Source organism: Dermacentor variabilis, chromosome 6 (assembly GCF_050947875.1).
Source record: "Dermacentor variabilis isolate Ectoservices chromosome 6, ASM5094787v1, whole genome shotgun sequence".
NCBI lineage: Eukaryota > Metazoa > Arthropoda > Arachnida > Ixodida > Ixodidae > Dermacentor > Dermacentor variabilis.
The window spans coordinates 11,387,169-11,409,706 of record NC_134573.1 but is presented as its reverse complement, the minus strand read 5'-3'; the positions used below and the strand labels follow the sequence as shown (position 1 = coordinate 11,409,706).

Below are 22,538 nucleotides of genomic sequence, written 5' to 3'. Positions count from 1 at the left end.
GGAGGACTCTAGGTTATTTTGACCACCAGGCAACATTTGACGTACCCACATGAGAATCTGGCCGCGATTTGATCCTGCAACCTCATGCTTAGCAGCGCGTGCAGGTAGAGAGAGCAGATGAGGGTGAACAAGGTCCTTGTGAGGGTGCCCATGTCTGATTGTCTTTCTGCGACGCCACCCTTGCACCAAATTACTTAGCACACCGATTTCTCACTTGCACATTGTATGCACTGTGTTGGTTGCAAATGCAGCTAGAGCACAAAGTTGCTGGGTGGCCAGATAGTTAGACTGCAGAACTTGAGATGCAAGCAGTTGCAAGTCTTGTTACCAGCACTACTGGTAAATCTGAGCTTTATTCACAGGCTGCGCAGCAGTTCCACAGGATCTGCCTCTTCAGTCAAAGAGACCTAGACAGAGAATAAAAAAAGAGCCAGTCAACATCACAGAACAAAACTGGGACACAGAGGGCAAGAGGCCGCAATCAAAAACTGTCCCAGCTCATGACATAGCTTAAGAGCCTGCCAAGGCAGCTGTCAAATTCACACTGTGAAATGAAATTTGCCCTTATCTTTCAGAAATACAAAAAGGCTATCTGATACACTGATTTCGTTCCAATGCAAATTGAAGAACAAGTACCTCACTAGATAGAAATTACTGTTCCAAGCTCGAGGAAAAATTGGTGAGTTGGTACTAGTGCTGCCACTATCTAGACAAAAACAAGTCCTGCATGACAAGCTTTTTGGTAGACAACACACATCACAGTCGAACCCGACCATATCGAACCTGTTTACATCCAATTATCCTCTATATATCAAACAATTTCCAAATACGGTATATAGTTCCGAGTATATATAGCAAAAATTACACTTACATCAAACAAAAATAGCAGTGACTGCTGGGGGGTTTGAAAATTTTGTTGTTGTGAAATGAAACATCACAGATAGGGAGTGAGCATAAAACTAAACATTAATGTCAAAATACTGTTAGCCTACTTTGGCTAGCCTTGCACAAAGACCTAGAACCACATTGCTGACCGCATGTGTGCCCCATGCATGTGTCAGCGATGGCAGCATTCTGGTGGAGCAGTATTTTTTGGTCTGTCGCTTTCGAAGGTACAATCACTTTTGCAAGTTTTCACATGACTTGGCGCCAAATAACAACATTTGTCTCGTGATATATCAAGTCAAGCATCGTGAAAAATTGCCCTCAAAAGTTGGCTTTCCCTCGCAGCGGCAGGGAAAGGAAATTTTGATGATGCGGGATTGTAGTACAGCGACATTTCATTGTCAAGTTACAAAATGGACTTAATCTTACGGGCGTTCGCCGAGGATACGGAAATATTTCTTTGAGCGAGAATGTGTTATTGCGGGATTCGACTGCAGCTGTTTTGCATAGTTTGAAATGTTGGTGGGATTCATGGCACAGACGGACCACAAGTGCCAAGCCCAGCCTGCTTCCTGGCCACCAGCTGCTGTAGTCTCCCCCTGGCACCAGCAGGCTTTGATATATGAGCACTCTGGTGTGGCGTATGTTGGGAGACAGTGGTAAAAAAGCTAAACAGGTGCATACTAAAGCCTACATCTCTTTTCCCTGTTGGTGTTTATTTTCAAAATGACGTTTGAGTACACTTTTTCAGCCTTGATTGATGATGCTTAGTCTTTGTCAAACATAACATTACTGTGCAGTTTTTTTTTTTTCAGTTACTGTTGACAGAGCTGTTTGCACAGCTTTTTGACCACTTTGAACATGTCGGGTTCTACAGGAGTGGCTACTCTCTTGGCCACATCTCACTCAAAATTCTTAATGAAAGCATGCCATTTTCAATTTCAATCACTTTAGGAGGCTTGCTGAACTCATTTAAATGACTCCATATGGAAAACAAGCAAGAGGCCATGGCATCACAGTTTATAACACTTTCTGGCTCTTGAATGCTCCACCTGTTTCTGCCTCCTCCTGCCCTAGGCATACAGACTGACAGCAGACACGGTTGCTACCTCTAACGTGATTTCACTATAGCTGTGCAGGACAGAACTTCTAAAGAGTGATCTATGCAGTGCATCCAGTCTGATCGGAGCTCTTTGGGAAGCACGATGCACTACAAGCTTGTCAAAAACAGGCAGTGTGCACTGCCACACAGGCATTCCTTGCCTGCTCTTGGGCAGGAGGAGGAGGCCACAAGTTCTCGTTCACACTGCATGATGTGGGTCTTGCACCTCCACAGGGCACTGATTGTACATCTGCTATCACCATTTCATACTGTCAAAACCCACAATAATGAAACATTTTCGCCTCCCTGGTAAACGTCCATAGAATTCAATGCATTTTTCTATCGACACCCAAGTGTTGCTGAACTACAATACCGCCTTAACGAAATTCGTCGAAACGTTCCCTTGCATATTACTTGCTCAAAAAGGTGCCATACTAGGAAAAGTGCTCAAATGCCGCATTACACTTGCACGTGTGCTACAATTTTTGCTTACAAAAACAACCAAGCGCCGGTAAACGTGTCATGGCTGCATGCCTTAACCAATGAGTGACTGGTTTTTGCATACCTGGCGCAGTGCCGCAAAAACAAAGAAATACACATCACAGCTACACGAGCTTGTTTATGGCGCTGGAGATGGCAGCTGCACTGCGGGTTGTCGCAAGCAACGATTGAGTGATCGTCTCAGAATAAGGATGCCCTGCTTTTAAATGCTGGTTTTGTTAACAACAAACAGGCATCGTGTGTGGATTTGGTGCCACTGCAGGTAGATTTGCGCGAAGGGACTCTATCGATGGCTTTCACTGATATGAGATACGATCACTTTTGCACTCACCACTGAACGTGTTGGCGCCTACGGGTGATGGTGTGCACGAGACAAATGTTTTTTAATTATTTAGCGCCTAGTCATGTAAAAACTTGCAGAAGTGATTGCACCTTCGAAAGCGACAGACCGAAAAATACTGCTCCACCAGAATGCTGCCATCGCTGACACATGCATGGGGCACACATGCGGTCAGCAATGTGGTTCTAGGTCTTTGTGCAAGGCTAGCCAAAGTAGGCTAACAGTATTCTGACAATGTTTTATGCTCACTCCCTATCTGTGATGTTTCATTTCACAACAACAAAATTTTCAAACCCCCCAGCAGTTTCATTGTTGCAGGGTTCACCTCTAGCACAACAGACCAAAGCCACCATGAGGGCATCATTTGGCTATATATATATATATATATATATATATATATATATATATATATATATTAAAGAACGCAGCTTCCACCATGATTATATTCTGTTCACATGTAAATTCAGTGGTGGCTGCAGAGCGAATTTTTTTAACTGCCTGCATGGTGGACTCGCTACAGCCATATACAACATCAGTGAACACAAGGTCTTAGGGATGACAAAACGTTTGCTTACAATGTGCCACAAAGGCCACTGGAATGCTTGAACTGCACTCTGCATCACTACCCCTGCATGCCAGGGGCACGGAGTAGCTCCAGTGCGGCATGTAGGAGCAGACCACTGCCTTTGGGGTATAACTGATCAATTAAGTCCGTTACCATGCTACTAACAAGTGAATATGGTGTCTGCTGTTTGTTACACAGCGGATGGCTGATGCTTTACACATTGAAAAAAGAAAATATCAACCTGCAGGTGTTTTAACCAAGTCCTTCAACGCACCTAAACCAACCAAGAACTTAAAGGTGGACCCGGATGCATCGAACCCACCTATACTGAATTATTGTATATATCGAACAGCTATAATACCCCCTTGAAAACCCAACACAGGTATAGCACTGTAATATGCAGGCATCAAACTGTGTTCACCGCAACATTCAATATCTTGAACACTGCGCTGTGCCATGGCCCTGCAAGTGCACTACTTCTAACAGGTACACAACTTGTGCTGTTAGAAAAAAGACAACAAATTTGGAAGGGCACTATTTTGGCAGATCTCTTAACTATTTCCCTACCATGTCCATTAGGCATCACTAGCCTGCTATCAACAGTTGGAAACGCTGCTTTCGAGACCTTCCGCGGCACTTGCGGACACACTGCGTCATGGGCGTGGAGAACTTCATTTTTGTTTCCCAAACAACTAACCAGTGATTTTTTAATGTGCTCTAAAGTTTTGCAATTGACAAAGCAAGCAAAAATGTCCGCCTCTGGAAGCAGTGCGTGCGTTTTGAATGATTGCTGACCTCGCAATTCAGCTGCGTCGGTGGCCGATTTTATCGATGGATAGAATAGCAGCTAGTCTGAGGAAACTGCCTTTTTGTCAGACTGACTCAGAGCGACGTCGACACAAACCAGCCCGTAACACACTGGCGGCCACAGCCTGCTTAGTTTCGCTTTTTGCGTTGGCCCGCCTTTGTTGTCATTTGGAGCACAGCCTGCCAAGATGACTTATAGAAACTGCAAGAAATGCCATGACAGGAAAACTGAGCAGAAAACGAGTTTACTGAAAGACATGCAACATTCTGCTGCTTTGCATTGAGGAACCGCTTTGCCACATGGCATGACCAACTGCAGTGCTTGCACGTAAAATTTTTGTAGTGAAGTCCTATTCAATTAAAAATTTTGCTTTTTTCCCCCCGGTGATAGTGCCCATTAGACAGCTAGATTATTGCCGCCAGTGTTCATGCAACAGAGTTCAGATTATTTCAACATGCTAATGTTTGAGATGCTGTTTAGACGTATAGTAAAACCTCATTAAACTGTACCCGCTTAAACAGTATCTTCGTTTTAAAAGTAGCAAAGTCAAATCCCTGACTCAGCGGTCATTGAACATAATGTGTTTTGCATCCGAATAAACCGTACCAGCTTATTGCATCCATCTCGGTTAACACAGCGTTTCCACTTTTCGCCGCGCAAACACTGCGGTGCGTCGTCTCCATCGGGTGACCCGGCAGAACAATAAGCCTCGGAGATCAGCACAACGGCCTCCAAGCGCCCTGTACGCATGATGCCACATCAACATGCTCCCGACTGTGCCGGGCGGTTCTGGAAAGCCATCAAACCGAGCTCCCCATCCGGATCCAAACTGAAGACAATGACGGGGCCCAAGCAGGCTCCTCCGCCCAAGGCCAAGAAAGTGCCAGCCGATCAGGAAACCAAGGCCAAACACGGCACGTCGAAACCTGTCAGGTCCGCGACACAGGCGGTGCCCCGGGTCCTCAACGCCAGGGACTTCCCGCCCTTGGCACCCGTCCAACCACAGGTGAGCAGTTGGAGTAGGGCAGTCTCCGGGCCCCCTACCCGTCCCTCCCCTACCGATACTGCCCTACAGCAGCAGGTAGAGGAGCTCAGGCGCCAAAACCAAATTCTAGCGCGCAAAATTCAAGAATTAGAGGCCAAACAGGCCGGGTCATCCGAACCAATGCAAGAAGCTGAGCCAGATGACGAGGATGACGGATCATCCGTAACAGCTTGCCTCACTAGCGTCTCGCGGCAGTGCGGGGACACGGTAGTTGGATCTGCTGGTCGCGTCGCCGGCCTAGAGGCACTGCAGCGCCAAACTGAGCAACTGGAGGAGCAAGTGGCGGCCCTCCCGAATCAAATCATGTCAGCAGTCCGCGAGTCCTTCCAGGACATGTTCAAGGCAGCTTTAACGCAAGCACTTCCCGACCTTATGGCCCAGGTCACTGACTCTGTCCTTTAAGCCGTGCAGCCCTGGGTCAGCACCCAAATTAAGAACGCCACTAGCTGCGAATCCCCTCACCTCAAACGTAAGACAGCCTCCCGCCAGGCAGCGGAGGAACATGGTTCAGGCTCTGCAGCTGGTGGGTCGGTGCGGCCCCTCGCTGGGGTTGCGCTGGCTCCCGGCCAGAGCTAGTCCGCTCGCCCGTAAATAAATAGAACAAGATGGCTAGCAGATCTAATAGGAATGATAAAAACCTTGAAAAATTCCAGATCATCCAACGGAACTGCAGGGGTTTCAGAGCTTGGAACAAACGGTCACACCTCCAGCTCTACCTGCAGTCCCTAGGAGGCATGCCGGCACTCATTGCCCTGCAGGAGCCTGGCATAGACGCTAAATTATCAGGCTACAGCACCTTTCAGGGGGGCGCCTCTACGTGCATCTTGGTGAATAAAGCTTACACCGTGGTTCAGGTCGACTTAGACTTGAGTACCGAGCAAGAATATACAATGGTCCGGGTACTGCCTCAGACGCCGCGACCCGTCAATACGTATCCTCAACATATACTGCCCTCCGCATAAGCCGCGCGTAACTTTTAATGAAATCTTCCTTCGCGCGATAAAAATGGCAGCCAAATAGCCTCTAGTGATCGTTGGAGACTTCAATGCTCCCAGCCTTCATTGGGGCTACCACTTCGAACAGGCAAGAGGACGTAAGCTGGCGGAGCTCATCTCGACCCTCAGCCTCACGTTGCTCACGGACCCGGCGTATCCCACCCAAGTGGGGAATTCGGTAACCCGCGACACGTGTCCCGACCTTTCTCTCGTTAAAAATGCTAGAGCGGCTGCTTGGGAGAACTTGGGAGATTCTCTAGGCAGCGATCACCTCCGGATTACACTCATGGCAAAGGCAGCGCGCAAAAAATGGGGTCAGGCCAAGCTGACCGATTGGCACAAATTCCGAAATCACACTATCCCTCCCATACTATTTTCCGGCGGCTACGCGGAGTGGGCTAACCACATATACAACATTCAGAAACAACACGTCACAACACTACAAACCACCGAAGAGATCCCCGCAGTGGACACCCACCTCCTGCATTTGTGGGAGGCGCGCCGGAGCTTAATTAAATGGTGGAAAAAGCAGAAAACTAACAGCAAATTACGCGACCGCATAGCCAAACTCACAGAGCAGGCTGCAGCGTATGCTGCCGAACTCTCAGATTCAAATTGGATAGCACGCTGCGACGCCGCAGCTCATCAGATGAGCTCGAAGGGGATGTGGCGTCTCTTTCGCAGTCTAATCGACCCCTCCCAAACGAGAGGGGAGACGCAAAAGCAGCTCCGGCGGGCTCTGCAAGGGTATCAAGGTACGACGGCGCAACTTGCGGACACACTGTGCGACATATCTCTGTCGTACGGAGGACCCGCCTGGGCCTGAGTACATATACTCTGGCAGGCCTAATGAAACACTTGATGCCCCTTTTGAGTTGCACGCCCTTAAGGCGGCCTTAGCAAAAATGCGCCGGGGTACGGCTCCGGGATGGGATCACATAACAGTGAACCTGTTGGTGAACCTGCCGGACCCAGCCTACCTCCATTTATTAGAATACATCAACCAGATCTGGGACGGGCGTCCACTCCCTCCCGAGTGGAAAACGTCACTTGCGACGTTTATCCCTAAAACAGGTAAGGCCATGAATACGGACAACCTTATGGAGACGATGGTTCTGGATCGCCTCTCTCCATACCTGGAGAGTAAGGGCTTCTTTGCAGTCACCCTGTTCGGGTTTTGCCCCCTCATGTCTGCACAGGATGTCCTTCTCCCGCTGCACAGGGATGTAATACGACCCACAACTATGCAACACAAGGACAAAGCCATCCTCGCCCTTGATCTGAAAGGGGCTTTCGACAAAGTTAAACACGGAAGCATCCTGGCCAACTTGAGTTCTACCGATTGTGGGGCTAGGGCCTACGCATATGTAAGAGATTTCTTGACTAATCGCCAGGCCTTCCTTCGGATTGAGGGCGAGGAATACGGCCCTTACATGATGGGAACACGGGGTACCCCTTGAGGAGCGGTGTTATCACTGCTCCTGTTCAACATAGCTATGATGCGCCTCCCAAGCCAACTGGCCCAGGTGGAAGGCATTCAACACGCGTTATATGCAAATGACATTACAATTTGGACCACTGAGGGGAGCCTGGGGGACATGGAGGCCCGCCTTCAGCAGGCCGCTTCCATAGTCGATGCGTATGCTATGGACTGTGGGCTCCAATGTGCTCCAGCGAAATCAGAGCTTCTGCACGTCAGAGCGAACCCAAAGGACAGGACAGCAATTCACATCTCTCTGTCAGGAGGTCCTATTAGAGAGGTGGAAAAGCTCCGTATTCTGGGCCTTTTCATTCACCACAGACTCAGACCGGACTCCACCATTGTGAAACTCAAGAGAGTAGGCGAACATGTAGGGCGTATGATCCGCCGCGTTTCCAACAAGCGGGGCAGGGACGCGCTTCGGCTCGTCTATGCCTTCGTGACTGGCCGGATCCTCTACGCCGTGCCATATCTCCGCACTACTAATCAAGACGAGGCGCGAATAGACGCCATCATCCGCAAGGCAACTAAGCGAGCCCTGGATCTCCCGGTGGCTACCTCTAATGCCAAACTGCAGGCATTGGGGGTGCTAAACTCCTACCAGGAGCTGCGGGAGGCCCACCTTGTGAACCAATACACGCTGCTCATGCAGACGGCCCCTGGGCGCCGCCTGCTAAACCACTTACACATCCAACACGACTGCACTCCAGAGGAGATGGAGCGTATCCCAGTACTGTGGCGCCATATGCTCTGGGTCTCCCCGCTCCCCCGTAACATGGACACCGACATGCACGAAAACAGACAAGTGCGGGCTCGGGCTCTTGAGAGACAACACTGCTCCCGACCCGGTGTATATTATGTAAACGTAGCAGGGCCGTCGCCCACGGGATTTTACACGGCCGTTGTTGTTCACCAGGAAATGCACGTTGATGGACTCTCTTTTCGAGCCCCGAATTCAATGCGAGCTGAGGAAGTAGCGATAGCGCTTGCTGCCGCCCACGCCAATTCGAGAATCATCATTACGGACTCCCGAAAAGCATGTGATCATTACTTGGCTGGGGAGATCTCCCCCTTAGCTGCTTGCATTCTAAGACGGACTGCCACTGATCCAACACTGAAAAGAATCATTTGGGCTCCTGGCCATCAGGGCGTACGAGGTAATGAGGCCGCTGACGCGGCTGCCCGAGCGCTTATTTACCGGGCTCCTCATCCCAGCTCTTCTGGCTCGGAGACTAACCAGCCGCTGCTGCGATTCAGGGAAATAACGCATTATAGCGACAACTACCGCCTTTCCCGGCCCCTGCCAAGGGGCTGAGTAAGACGGAGGAGCGAACTTTAAGGCGCCTGCAGACAGGTACTCTGCTCTGTCCTGCAATCTTAAAGCATTACAATCCTAACACGGATGGGCGATGCCCGCACTGTGGGGAGACCTGTGATATCTTCCACATGGTGTGGGCATGTACTCAAAATCCCCACCTCCCCCCTTCCCCTACCTCTTCCAGAGAGGCATGGGAGACTGCCCTCCTCAACTGCTCCTCGCTTGAGTCCCAAAGGGCTCTGGTGAAACGGGCGAGAGACGGGGCATTGTCATGCGATGTCCCGGACTAGGGACGCCGACCATGTAGCGGGGGCCACTCTGTGGCTCCCAAACTCTCTTGCAGCAATTAAAAGTTTTCACCACCACCACATCAACATCATTTCGGCGCCATGACAGAGCATTGTGGCATTGTGCAAGCAGGAGCTCACGTCATGCCGAAACTGATAAAAAAGATGCCGGGTGCTTAGCAGAGAAGAAAAACTATCGTTCATGCTATCGAACGTGACCCGAAAAGTCAGCACTGGCATGCGACATGGGTCTACTGTTGACTATGGTGTGTGGCATTTGGAATGTGAAGTTGCTCGGCAGCGCTGCTGCAAGCGCGAAGAGATGTCTGCTACGAGGTCCAACTTTTCGCCATCGTTGCCTCTGTTATTGCTGAAGTGTCGCCTAGCGACAGTGATAAGGACGACACGGAAAGCGTCGATTCAGGCCCGACAGTGGCAGAAGCTGTGCGTTACGCGAGCCTCATGAATGCAATCGTCATGACGAGAACAGCATCCAGCAATAAAGAGGTGCCCCGCGACCGCGCCTGTGCACAGCGATTATGCAATGCCAACGAGGAATCTGCCATGCGAATGTTTGCCGAGAAGAGGGCACTGGCTGGAAAGCTGGCTCACAGCTTCAGAAAGTTTTGAGGCCGCTGTCGTTGCTGCTAGGCCGCCGCGGCATCAAACAAAAATTACACGTTTGTCGCACAAAGTAAATAAATACTGCATGTTTCTTTCCACTTTCATCGCACTCTCTCCCGAGTTCCGTTTTTGACAGGTAAGTGGGCGATCTCATGCTATTTCAGTTAAGCAGTACTACCGTTCATTACGTACTTTTTCCGAGCTCCAGCCAACTACGGTTTAAGGGAGATTCTACTCGAAAAGGTTTTTTTTTTATTTCTAGACTTAGAACTGAAATTTTAGGTATTAATAGAGTCTGCAATGCCAATTTCAAAACTAATTAGTTTCCTTGTAGCTACAATAGCTCCAGAGTTCAGACAACTTTGATAACAGAATATAGGGTTTTTTGTGCACGCTCTTTAGCTTATTAAAAATTTTCACACGGAATCTCAATATAGCTCATTTTGCTGCATATGAGCAGCACATTGCTGAAAAGAACCTCAAATGTGGGCCTAACATGCTATTTCTTTTTTTTTTTTAAATCGAGAGTACCAAATCTATATTTTACATCTCTCCCATCAGCATTTCAAGTTATGAAACAAAAATCTAATTTATATTGTAACTTTATATAGATATCAGCAACCTAGAGTTCTGAAGACGCTCTGTGCAAAATTTCATTGAAGGAACCACTAAAGCAAAACAATAAATCAGTTTAGACTAATGAAGCATCGTTTTAGAACCCTGCAGGCAGTCATAAAAAAAAAAGTTTGATTATTAGATGAGGAAATGAAGGTCCAAGTATCAGTATTTGAATTTCGCGCCGAAACCCAGACAGCGCTACGTCAGAGTGACGTCAGGGATTCCAAAGTATGTTTTCGCATTTGGGCCGTGTTGGCTGAGTAAAGGTTCCCGAAACTTGCCATGTTTAATATTTGGTTCCTTTAGAACACAATGTAGTCAACCTGTACCGCTATATATAATTAGTAGGCCCTAGAATATGCCATCAAAATCCAAGACGTCACAGCCCACAGGTGCAGGAACTTAAGTAGGCGTTGCCACCCGTATTTCATTCTTGCCAAACATCTTATCGTTGTAAGAGAGGTGTTTTTGGTGTTGTAGAACAGTAATTTACTGATGCAGAAGAAATCATTTTTCACTTTAGTGTCCCTTAAAGATAGGAGAATTTTAAGTGCATGAAAGTTTTGTGAACCACACGTCAGAATTGTCTCAAAATGCAAATTGAGCAAAACGCATTTGAAAGTTCTAAACATGTTTATTCTTCAATAACTTTGCTGTAAGCGCACCGATGTCCCAGATTACACTTCACAGAATTATCACTTCTTGTTCTCTCGTTTTTGCAATGTCCTATCTTTTTCAGATGCACTGACAAACTTGATTGTGGCGTCGTCAATCTTATCGGAGTTCCCGCAAGCCACCGTATATTACACTTCACAGAATTATCACTTCTTGTTCTCTCGTTTTTGAAATGTCCCATCTTTTTTCAGATGCACTGACAAACTTGATTGTGGCGTCGTCAATCTTATCGGAGTTCCCGTAAGCCACCGTATCCCCGCAGCCTTGATTAGCCTTAGCGGCAGGCGAGTAGCGTTCTTCCAGTTGCTTTGCGTTTCGGCCTATGTTGACGCCCTTTAATTGTTCTTGCCTCGATGTTGCCGAGCTCGAAAATCACGCTTTTTCAAGTGATCTATTGCGGAATAAGAGAAACGTAGAAACGCACGGCAAGCGCTCGGCAAGCGCTGACTATCACAAGCGCTCCGCGAGCAGGGCCGAGTACCACGTGACTAGTAGGGATGGCCGAATCGGCTGAAACTTGGCTGCAAACCAACTTTGAAACGGCTTTTTAAAACCAAAATAAGAAACTGGAGGGAGGCCTGTATGCTAGAATAAGACCTTGTCTACCTCACCGAACAAACTGCAATGGCGGACGACGTCGAGTTTCTAAGAGGCGAGTGTTCTAAAACAGTCTTTATTTGCGCAAATTTGCGACTTGGAGAGCTACCTTGGCTGATGCAGATTGATTTTTCAGATTTCTCGTTTGAATTCAGCCTTGATATTTAGGAATATAAGAGTTTAATGACCAAAAATAATTCTAGAAGCAACATCTCAAAAGTGAAAATTTTCGTAAAAAGCCATTTTTTGACCCGCATCTCCCCTTAACAAGGTTTCACTGTACAGCAATACCTTGTGAACTCGAACTCGTGTATCTAGAAAAGTTGGCCAACTCGACAGTTTCCGTGGCACTGAACCATTTTCCATATGTGCGATGTATTTATTGCCCTTTATTTTGAAGTATTTTTGGGCCATATTGCAGACTGCATCTCGAAATCTTGACAGAGTGGTACAAAAACTCCGTTGCGGGACCGTTGCAACAGCTTTTACACTAGGCTGCCGCACCTTGGCCGTTCCTACCACAAAGCGTACGCTTTCCTGTAGTGCAAAGTCTGAACCTTGGCGGCTTAGCAACTTTGCCAAGCAACCATGTGGCACGTCATGTCACGGGAGAGACGTGTGCAGAGGCAGGCCCTTCAGACACGCTTGACGCAGTTTCTTTTGTTCGCTTTACACAATGCACGTGATTTACCACCATATGTACTTTTTTCTACGCAACGCACACGGCACGGAATTTTTATTCCATGCAACATAGAATAAAAATGCACGTGCCACAAGCATTCCTGTACATCCCGCCCGCATAGCATGTACTCGTGAAGGCTAATGTCGCTTTCTGTGGCATCGTTCCCATAAGCATGTGCACATGTGCACAGTAGAGAGCGACGTGAGCATTCACTAGTACATGCTACGCGAATTGGATGTACCGGTGACAGATGAATTCACTGACGCTGAAACGCTGGGAGGCTACAAACGGAGGGGTCGGTGAAGGCAACGACGAAAGACCTCGATAGGTGCTGACAGCAGAAACAAGAAACATGCTTTGCTTCCTGCGAAATAAAGTGCAGCGGCGAGAATGATGTGCTTCACGTATGCAATGTGTGAAGCAGCTCAAGGAAGCCTTTCTAGGTTGAAGTGCAACCACAAAGCAGACCAGCCTTAGGCCTTTTTATGCACCGAATGGCAGTGCCGCAAAACGGAGCTGGTTGATAGCTCTGGTACTTCTATTTTTTTTTAAACCTTTACAAGGGCCAGTTTAGAAGCTCCTGTTGAAAAGCTTGTCAGTAGTAGTGAACTTTTCAGAAAGAACTCGACTTGGCACAGAAATTTTGGCAACTTTGCGTATCGAAATGTTTTCCAGTTTTTACTTAGAGTTAACGTAGTACAGTATGAATAAACATTTTATTTTTCACAGCCTTCTTTTAGTGCAAATAGCAAATGTGGTTTCGGAGCTACAAAGGTATGTGCGCTAGCTTTCTTACGGGGGGGGGGGACACTGGTTCTAGAGACCAAAAAATTGCGAAAAAAATCTATTTTGAGAATGGTAATTTTAGAATTTCAAACTATTATTCTACCACTTCACCAAATTTTGCGCATTCTAAATCAATATTTTAGCCGTAATGTTAATTTTTGGCACCAGTGCCAGCTAAATACGAGTCAAAGTTTCCGTAAGAAAGTGCTTTTTCATACAATGAATGCATTTTGTTGCAACCAAATATGTTATTTTCGCACAATGGCCATATATATGTCATGAACTCGTTGCTGAAAGACAGGGCTACATAGCGATGAAATTCATATTGCCATCTTGTTAAGGCCATTCAAAATTACAGTGAACTGAACTTTCTCGTTTTCCCGTTTTTCTCAGCTTCTTTTTTTTGAACACCACACACTGCCTTATGTATTCATATGCTCTAAGTACCAGCAAAATGTTTGGTATCAATATGTTTGTGCCAAATGGATCTAGTCGGTGATGCTATTTATTTCTAAAGTTGTCGGCTAAATTTTAATTGCCACTAAATATAAATGAAAATTGGCAAGAATATTGCAATTACCGTATTTACTCTCATAATGATCGCACATTTCTGTCAAAAAAAAAACATATTGACGCCAATTCAGAGTGCGATCATTACACAGGTTATATTTGCCGCAAAAAAAAAAAATTTTCTTTCATTTGGTGTTTGCTGTGGGATGACAACCGGTCAACAAATAGGCGGCTGCCGCTGTATGCAGTGCGGGACACCAAAACAAAAATGGTGGCTGGCGGAGCAAGCCGAACGCACTTTTTTCTTCTTGTGTGTACATTACGTGCATTGAAACAGTTTCTTCCATATCCGTAATGAATAATATCATTAACATCAGCAAGTTTGCGGCAATAACATAATAATATTTGGGGTTTTACGTGCCAAAACCACTTTCTGATTATGAGGCACGCAGTAGTGGAGGACTCCGGAAATTTTGACCACCTGGGGTTCTTTAACGTGCACCTAAATGTAAGCACACTGGTGTTTTCGCATTTCGCCCCCATCGTGCGGCAATAACATAGCCATGTCCACTTTGAGAGAGAGAGAATAAACTTTATTCAAGAACCCCGGTCCGGGTTCGCCCGCTTTGTCCTAGTTGTCTGCCAAGCCGAGCGTCGTGATGAGCTCGATCATGGCACGTACGTAGTCGGAGGAGTCCGCCAGCCACTCCTCAAGTCTCATAGGTCTACGGGTGGGTGAGAGTGAGACGGCTCGCCGGACAATCCCACAGAATGTGAGCATTACCCGGGAAGCCGCCACATGCCATGCAAGCAGGTTTACCAGGCAAACCTTGTATGTAGTGTTGGAATGTGTGTGTCCGCTTGTGGATACTTCATGGAGTTGTTTAGTAAATTGTCTAAGTTTTTCGCGCCTTTCCACCCGCACGAAGGCATATTGCTCATTCAGACTCAGTGGGTCCGGCCACCACAGAGGAGGGCCCGGGAGATTTGCGCGGGATGTGGCATGTGCCACTTCGTTCCTTCTGATCCCTGTGCGACTCGGAATCCACTGAATCTGCACTCTAATGTTAGGGTGTGCGTTAAGGTGCGTTGTTAATGCTGAGTGTAGTGCCATGGAAATGTTTCTGGCTGCAAGTGCCCTGCATGCAGCCTGGCTATCTGTTTGAATGAGCAGATTTCGTTCGTGTGGATTTGGCGTGGTCGCGGCTTCCACGATAGCTGTAAGTTCCGCTTGATGTTGTGATGCAATATTGCAGTGTAGGCCCCATGATAAAGGTGTAGAGTCGGTTGCCACCCCTGTGCAGAAGCTTTGATTATTTGGAGAGGCGTCCGTGTATAGGATCCAGTCTTCAGTGTCGTCCTTGAGGTGTAGTGCTCGACTTTGTCGTCTTTCTGGTTGTGTGTCTGCCCCCATATTTCGAGGTATTGGGTCGACGGTGATACGGTCTAACATGTCCCACGGGGGATATCGTTGTTCCCTGTCTGGGCTTTGTGGGACATCGTAGCCTAGATCACGCAAAAATGCCCGTCCCTGTCTAGATAGCTTCAGGGGACTAAATTGTGCCTCTTGGTGAAGTTGTTTCAGCTCATCCAATTTAGGCAGCACTGCTGTCTCGACTCAGTTGGATCGCGAATATGCAGGGGTGCCTAGAATAACTCTCGTTATCTGCCAGAGCATGGCTTCAAGTTTGCCTTTTTGCGTTTTGGTGACCTGCAAGTATGGATATTTTGAGGGGACAGAAACAGATGGGCATGCTTAGCTGCCAGTGACAGAAACACATGGCGGGCATGCTGCCGAAACTGCGGAATTTGTCTTCACTGCTATCCTAGTACGGCACGTTTCCGCTAAGAGTGGGCGAATATCTTAGCTGTGTTACAAGCGTCGGAGTATGAATAGGGTACACTTCTAACCTATCAGTGTAAACGTGCCTGCTATCGTTGCCGCTCGCGGTTTGTTGCGTGCCCACAACTGCAGACGAGAAGCATTGAAAGGCGCCTTTTTTGTTGTGTTGTTGACCACAACCATTATAATGGCTACACATAATAAAGGCAAGTGTGGTTGTATTTTTTTTTGTGATAGAAGTGATGAAAGGAATGAAATGGGGCATCTGCTTAAGGGGGACATGGGTTGTGATTTCCTGCATCTTATGGCCAAATCTGATGAAAATAAACAAGCTTACTTAGTTTTTTGTGCTGATTTCAAACATGCAATAATTTTTCTTGTAGGTCCATTAGTTCAGGAGATTGACAGTGTTGCCACTCTATTGTTTCCGGAGACGATGGATAAAAAACTGCTCAGCAGAAAGTGAATATTATTGCATAGCTAGATACTATAATGTGCAATAACTGCAATGTTGTAAAAAGTTTTCAAATGAAATTCTAATTAGCCATTCTGCAGGTGAACAAAATTCTTTCCTTGACCTAAGGCTACCACACCAAAAGAAAATTATAAAAATGGAAATATACATGTGCACAAATTTGAAATTCTGCTCTCAGCACTTTGTAATATACAGATTAGGCTTTCTGCTAAGGAAAGAATTAGTGTTCTAGCGGCTCTAGATCATGAGATATTACTCCGACAGTCTAGTGAAGTGACCCAAAAACATGTTTTAAGTGAGAAAACGTGCAAAACCCTATTTTATTTACAAATTTACACCTGGAACAGCTCAGTAGGCACCAGGCATGTAGTCCTGCTGACTCCCAGCCCCTGTGTGCCGCTTTTTGAGGGACTGGCGCAAATCTTCTGATGCTTTGCGCTTCTTGGCTGATGCTGCCATTTGACACCTATCTTTCTCGGCCATGCGGATGCAACTTTGCTCGCTTGGATTTAGACATAGTTCTTTCATTATGTCCTTTGAGACCCTTGCATTGCCTGCATTAACTTTAATACTGCCTCTGCCACAGCAGCCTCCATCATGAATAAAGAAGCGTGCCTGTGTTTTGGCACCAGTGCCCAGATCATCGAATGCAGGCTTTCGTTGTTATTTTGCGTTTTACCACGCTGGCAACATTGCAGCAGTTTCTTGTCTGAAAGACGTTCATATATGGAACGTAAAGCCTGACTAACATGAGGAGGAAGCTTTCGAGGAAGTTTTGGTAATGGCTCACCCTTGGCCACTGCTTGCACCAGGAGTTTGGGCCTGATGGACAAAGAGTGTGATTAGCCACATCATCGTTTGATGTGATGTGATGATATGTGGCCATCACTGCATTTTGAGTGGCATCTACGTCTCCTTTGTGGGTCTTCTGAGCCCATCCATAGTATGAGGTTAACTTGGAGATCAAGTCTGCTGTCAAACGGCCCTTTCCACTAAGACTCTCATGTCCAGGGCCTCTGTGTTTTGGCACCAAGTTACGCAAAGCCATCCCCATGCGCTTTTGAACGTGATTCACGCAGTCCTCTTTTTCAATTGGGATATACCCATACACTTCATCATCTTGTAAAGCGAGATAACTGCGGCTGGCCCCGTCACAAAGCAGCGTTGTATACCGCAGATTGTGCCGCTCCAATGATCGCCTGAAAAGGATGAAGGCAGCTTCCACCTCCATCTCCCCAGCTTTCTTATTAGTGTTCTTCTTCTTCTGACACTTGTGGCCAATCTTCCAAGTTCCATAGGAAGGGTCACTCTCCTTAGGCCCCGACTCGCACACAGCACAGAAATTGCACAGTACCACAAAGTTGAGCACAAGTCTGCTGAACAACTCGATCACAGTGCCCATGCCAATATGGGACGTATGAACGCGGGTCATCCATGACCCGTCGTACAACACCGCGATGTTCCCAGTATGACCTACGTTCAGTTTGGCGTAAAGTTCGCGAACCGACCGCGTGCAGTCGTTCGTCAGATTACGCGCTGCGTGATCGACCGCTGGTGTCAACTTCGTCTTCACGTAGCTCTGCCACGTTTTCGTGTGAAGAGCCCGCCGGCTGATGCCCATCAATGAGAAAATGTCATTGAATGTGGTCTTTCGGTTCCCCTTTGCCTGCATGGCACGTGTAGCCAAAACGTTCACAGCAAAGGGTTTCATTCTTTCAGCACTGTGAACGCGTGGCGAGCTCCACACCGACGCAATCTCTCCACAGTTCGCGCATATAAAACGCAGCTTCACAGCGAGTCCGTATTCTCACTCGTCTCGGACGATTTCTAAGGCACCATTGCAGATGTTGCAGTTCGCAAACGTTAATAAAGTGTTCACGGCACTCAAATCCACAATCGTAAACGTAGTCCCATCAGGCGGGCGAACTGCATCGTCGGTGCTGTCACCCACGAACTCGCGTTTCCTCTCCGTCACTGGAGCGGAAGACAATTTCGATAGCTTTGCTTTGGCTTTTGCTTCCTCCTCCTCTAGCTCGGAGGGTTGACGGTAGATCGTATCTTGCCGTACGCGAGAGCTGGTCGAAGGGTCCGCGGCAGACGGACTTGTCACAGTATCCACAGCAGCGGATGCGGTCGTTAGGCCTGTCATTGCTGCATCGACGATTTCGGCATCGGACACTGAGGTTGTGGCGTCCTGGGCGTTTTGCAGTGATGAGCAGCGTTTCTTGAAGTTCTTGATTAGCGTCCGTCGCACTTTTTTCGCACCAAACTTGTCCCGCGTTCGAAATTTGCGCTCCGTTTCAGACATCGCGTTGACACTGAGGCAAGACGGCGCACCTCAATGCGCGGCTCCAAGCGCGGAGCAGACGATGGCCATGCACTTCCGCCAATCGAGAGGCAAGCTCAAGTCACGTGCACAGAGTGACGAATAGCAGGGCATTCTAGTACCTTTTTTTGCCGTGCATTTTCTAAGTGGCCAATGGCTGAATGGGGCCCGTTCTGGAGGGAATTTGAAAGGAAAAGTCTCCTCTTTCAGATGAGACCAAGATGTCAGCGCTAGCACACGTGGAAGAGGAGGCACGCGTTTCGGAAAATGTGCTTTCAGCTCAAGTCCCGCCTGAAATTCAGCTAGTACATGTCGTATAAGCTGTCACTGCAGCTGAAATACTGATGTTATCGGTATGAAATTAACAATGTAGATGCAATAATAGCTGTACACTCCAAAAATGCAATAAAAAAAAATATAGAGTTCTTTCGCGATTTTTGGACGCCACAACCCGTGTCCCCCCTTGAGAATGTTTGGTGCGTGCAGACCGCTTGGTTTGCTTGAAGAGTCGTTAGTGTAGCATTCGATAGATGGTAAGCGCGATCATTATTAGCTAGACTTGGCACACGACATATCGCTGCGTCAAGTTCGGGGTGCGATCATTACACGGGAAATAAAAAAAAAAATCAAATTTTGATGACAAAATTCAGGGGTGCAATCACTATGCGAGTAATACGGTATGTTTACATCTTATTTTTTTTCATTATAAGTGCACTGAGAACAATAAAAATAGCATCACCGGCTAGAGCTACTCTCTGGCGTTCTGGCCGTATACTTTGTTTTTGCTTTGGCAAAGTTAAGCTTTTGAAAAGACCCGTAAGAAATTGACTGAATTTCTGTATTAAAAACTTTGCATCATTTGTTCTAATGCAGATATACAAAATCTAATTAGATATTTGCAATCAGCAGAAAAAACTGAACAATACTGTTAAATATCATCCAGTTGACACTAAAATTTAACAAAGCTGGCTTTGGAACCCACGTCTCTCCTTAAGGGGGGACGCGGGTCTTGAAATCGCGAAAAATGGTCAAAAATGGCAATTTTCGAAAATTGCATTTTGAAGTCTTTAATGTCCCAACTATGTCTCTACAAAATATTATGGCTCAATTCCTACTCGAAGTATATAAAAAAAAAAAACTGCAATTTAGAAACGTCGGTGAGCCGAAATTGAACGCCAAGCGCGAAGGTTTGCCTCAGTTTCACGCTGCCGTAGCTCCGCGCGACGTGAACCGATCGGCGCAATCTTGGTCTCGTTTGAGAGCTGGTTTCCGGCTCTCCATTCTGGCGTCCCTCGGCACGCTGTAGACTCTCGTGCAGCGGAGCGATCGGCACCCGTTCTCAAGCGGGAAATCGTCGCGAGACAGCCGCTGATTGGGTGAAACAGGCGCCTCCTCCAGGGCAGCCCTCTGATTGGCCGTGACGCATACTTCGCCTGCCGTGGGCCCACGGCCGCATTGTTCGACTCCTTTGCGTCGTCTGCTTTCGCCTGCATGCACGTCATTTTTCGCGCTCCTCTTTGTTTCCTAGTATTTTTCGTTCTGCCTTTTTCTTTATCGTTCTTGTAGATATTCTGGCTATTGAGTCGCTTCTTTTAACCACGAATTTTTTGCTTTTGCGTGCCTGGTGTCTTTGTTCCGAGTGTCACGATGGCGCGAGACTCTCGCTTGAAAGCAAGCACGCGAAAAGCAGTCAGCAAAAAGAGACGCGCACGGAATAAGAAGAGCGCTACATCGTCGACAACTACAGCTTCGGTGATGCCGCAAGCTGCTGTGCCCTTGGTGGATGCGGCTGGACTGAGCTCGCCAACAACAGCTTCGCCACAGGGCGCGGCTGAACAAACCCATCGACGCTAGCTTCGCTGGTGGACGCGGCTGGGCAGTGCCGATCGGTGTCAACTTCGGTGTTACCGCAAGTCTCTGCAGTGCCAGTGGATGCGCCTGGACTAAGCCCGTCGAAAATGCCAACTTTTGAGACGCTGCAAGTCGCTTTAGATTCCGTGTCGTCGGAAGCGGCCGAGCCGGCTGACCGAAGCCTAACGTCGACTTCGGCGTTTACGCACGCCGCTTCGGTGCCGACGGACGCGGCTGAACCAAGCTCGCGTGCCCAATGCTTCGACATGGTGTTTTTCACGAAGGCAGAGTGCGCGGGGCGCGAAAAAACACGCAGACAACATTAAAACTTAATTGGCGAAGAATTCCGCGACTTCCCGCAAGTTCGAGCTAATGAACGTCGGCACAGGAAGTGAAGACGACGATCGCGGCACAGAGTACATCATCGTTAATCTCTCGGTGCTAAAGAAGCTGTTTGCGTCCTCAAGCTGCAGCAAGTGTGGGATGGCCACTCTCCAACTCGCAAAGTGCAGTGAGAGAGAGCAGTGAGAGAACCAGCAGAGCTGTTGCAGCACAGCTTGGTTACAGTCCCGGGAGCTACCTCATTCGTAGGAGCCTTGAAAAAGATAAACAGAGGCTCTGCAGGTCTGATAAAAGTCACACCAATGCTGAAAAGGTGAAGAAGAGGATGGCCAAGAAGCACAAGCCTGACAGAACCCAGGACTACTGCCCAGGACTTTTGTGAATGTGTGGCAGATTAAAAAAAAATAGCAAGTGACTTTCTGAGCTTTTTTTTTTTTTGTCAAGTGCCAATGCAATACAGAGGTTTTCACAATCTTTACATGAACAGATTTCATTGAATTAAGTATAATTTTTTCAGTAACACCTCAGCTACATCCTAAAGCTTTCCATTTTTCCCAATAGACTAGCAATTAAGTCAGATGTAAGCTAATTACTCCCACATTGTTTTTTTCTTCTTACTTTGTTATTCATTGATGACTTATATGATGACTTTTTGAAAATTTCTTTAGCTTTAGGATGTGCAGTGGGCCCTTGGAAATGACAGCTATTCTTTAAAACTAGTTTTTTATAATTAAGAAATTATCACAATAGCCCGTAAGAAAAGACCTATGTGGGATAAATTATTTTGCAATATCTTCATTTCTAGATGAGATATATAAAATCTGAATATATATTTGGGATCAGCATTCAAAGACATATCTGCATGCCAATTTTCAGAAAGATATGTTAAGAAATAAAAAAAGTTTTCAAGACCATCATCCCCCCTTAAATGGCAGTCCAGATACAGTTACGATTGTATTTTTGGTTCTTGATGTTGTTGCAAGTGGACTGCACTGTATTGAACCATTTTGCAATCCCCTTTAAGTTCAATATATCCAGGTTCCACTGCATTTACTACAGCAATGTGCATGCTGTCAGAGGCATGCCACCGGCACTGCACAGGCTGTGTGTGTACTTACCAAATCCCATGTCGTCATCCTCCTCTTCAGACTCCTCCTTCTTCTCCTCCTTCTTGGCCTCTGCACAGACAGCAGCAGTTGAGCAACTCACTCTACCTCAATCTCCAATGACCATTTTTACAAGTTCTTGTTCTCGTCTGCACCTTGTTTAAAGTATTTGCACTTATCTCCAGTCAACATGAACCAACCATTAAGATGTCTGTCTGGCCGAGTTGGCGCATACTTGACTTGAAAATTGTAACAGCGCTAACACATGCAACCACAAAGTAACAAGGACCTTGTTACTTGTCTCATCTTTGTTACTTTGTGGTTGCATGTTTAGCATGTTCCAATTTTCAAGTCAAATCATGAACCAAACAACCTAACAACACGTTATCTTACCAGCCATTTTACTGTTTAAAGGTTTTTTGTCATTTTCTCACTTTTTGGTGCCAACTGAATGCATATCATATAATCTGTGCATAAAATTTTGGCCAACTCACTAATAAAAAGAAAATTGGTTCGAAGTCTGCGCCCGCGCATGTCTTGTATCGTCACTGCTTTCTAGTTCATTGGCAAAAGTACACTGTCATGGAATGCCAGCAGCTCCCCCAAACTAATACCATACTCAAGCACAGGAAATGGAGTCAACTGATCTAGCAGGTTCCAAAGGTCTTTGAAAGTGTGTTCATAATAGGGAAACAACAAAAGAACATTCCATACCATACTAGGCTCTGTGACCATAGTAAACAAAATTCACTGGGCTCAACTGGACATGTTCTTTTA

The 22,538-nt window shown here is 46.9% G+C and overlaps 1 protein-coding gene across 1 annotated transcript in view; it reads right to left on the bottom strand.

The window, feature by feature from the left end:
* Window positions 1-312: 312 nt before the first annotated feature.
* RpLP1 (Ribosomal protein LP1) overlaps window positions 313-22,538 on the bottom strand; it is a 60,534-nt gene continuing 38,308 nt past the window's right edge. The window contains exons 4-5 of the mRNA XM_075694758.1: window positions 21,774-21,833; window positions 313-407 (exon numbers count right to left, since the gene is read on the bottom strand). Of these exons, the coding sequence (XP_075550873.1) occupies window positions 394-407; window positions 21,774-21,833 (74 nt within the window). The 3' untranslated portion in view covers window positions 313-393. The remainder of the gene's footprint in view (window positions 408-21,773; window positions 21,834-22,538) is intronic.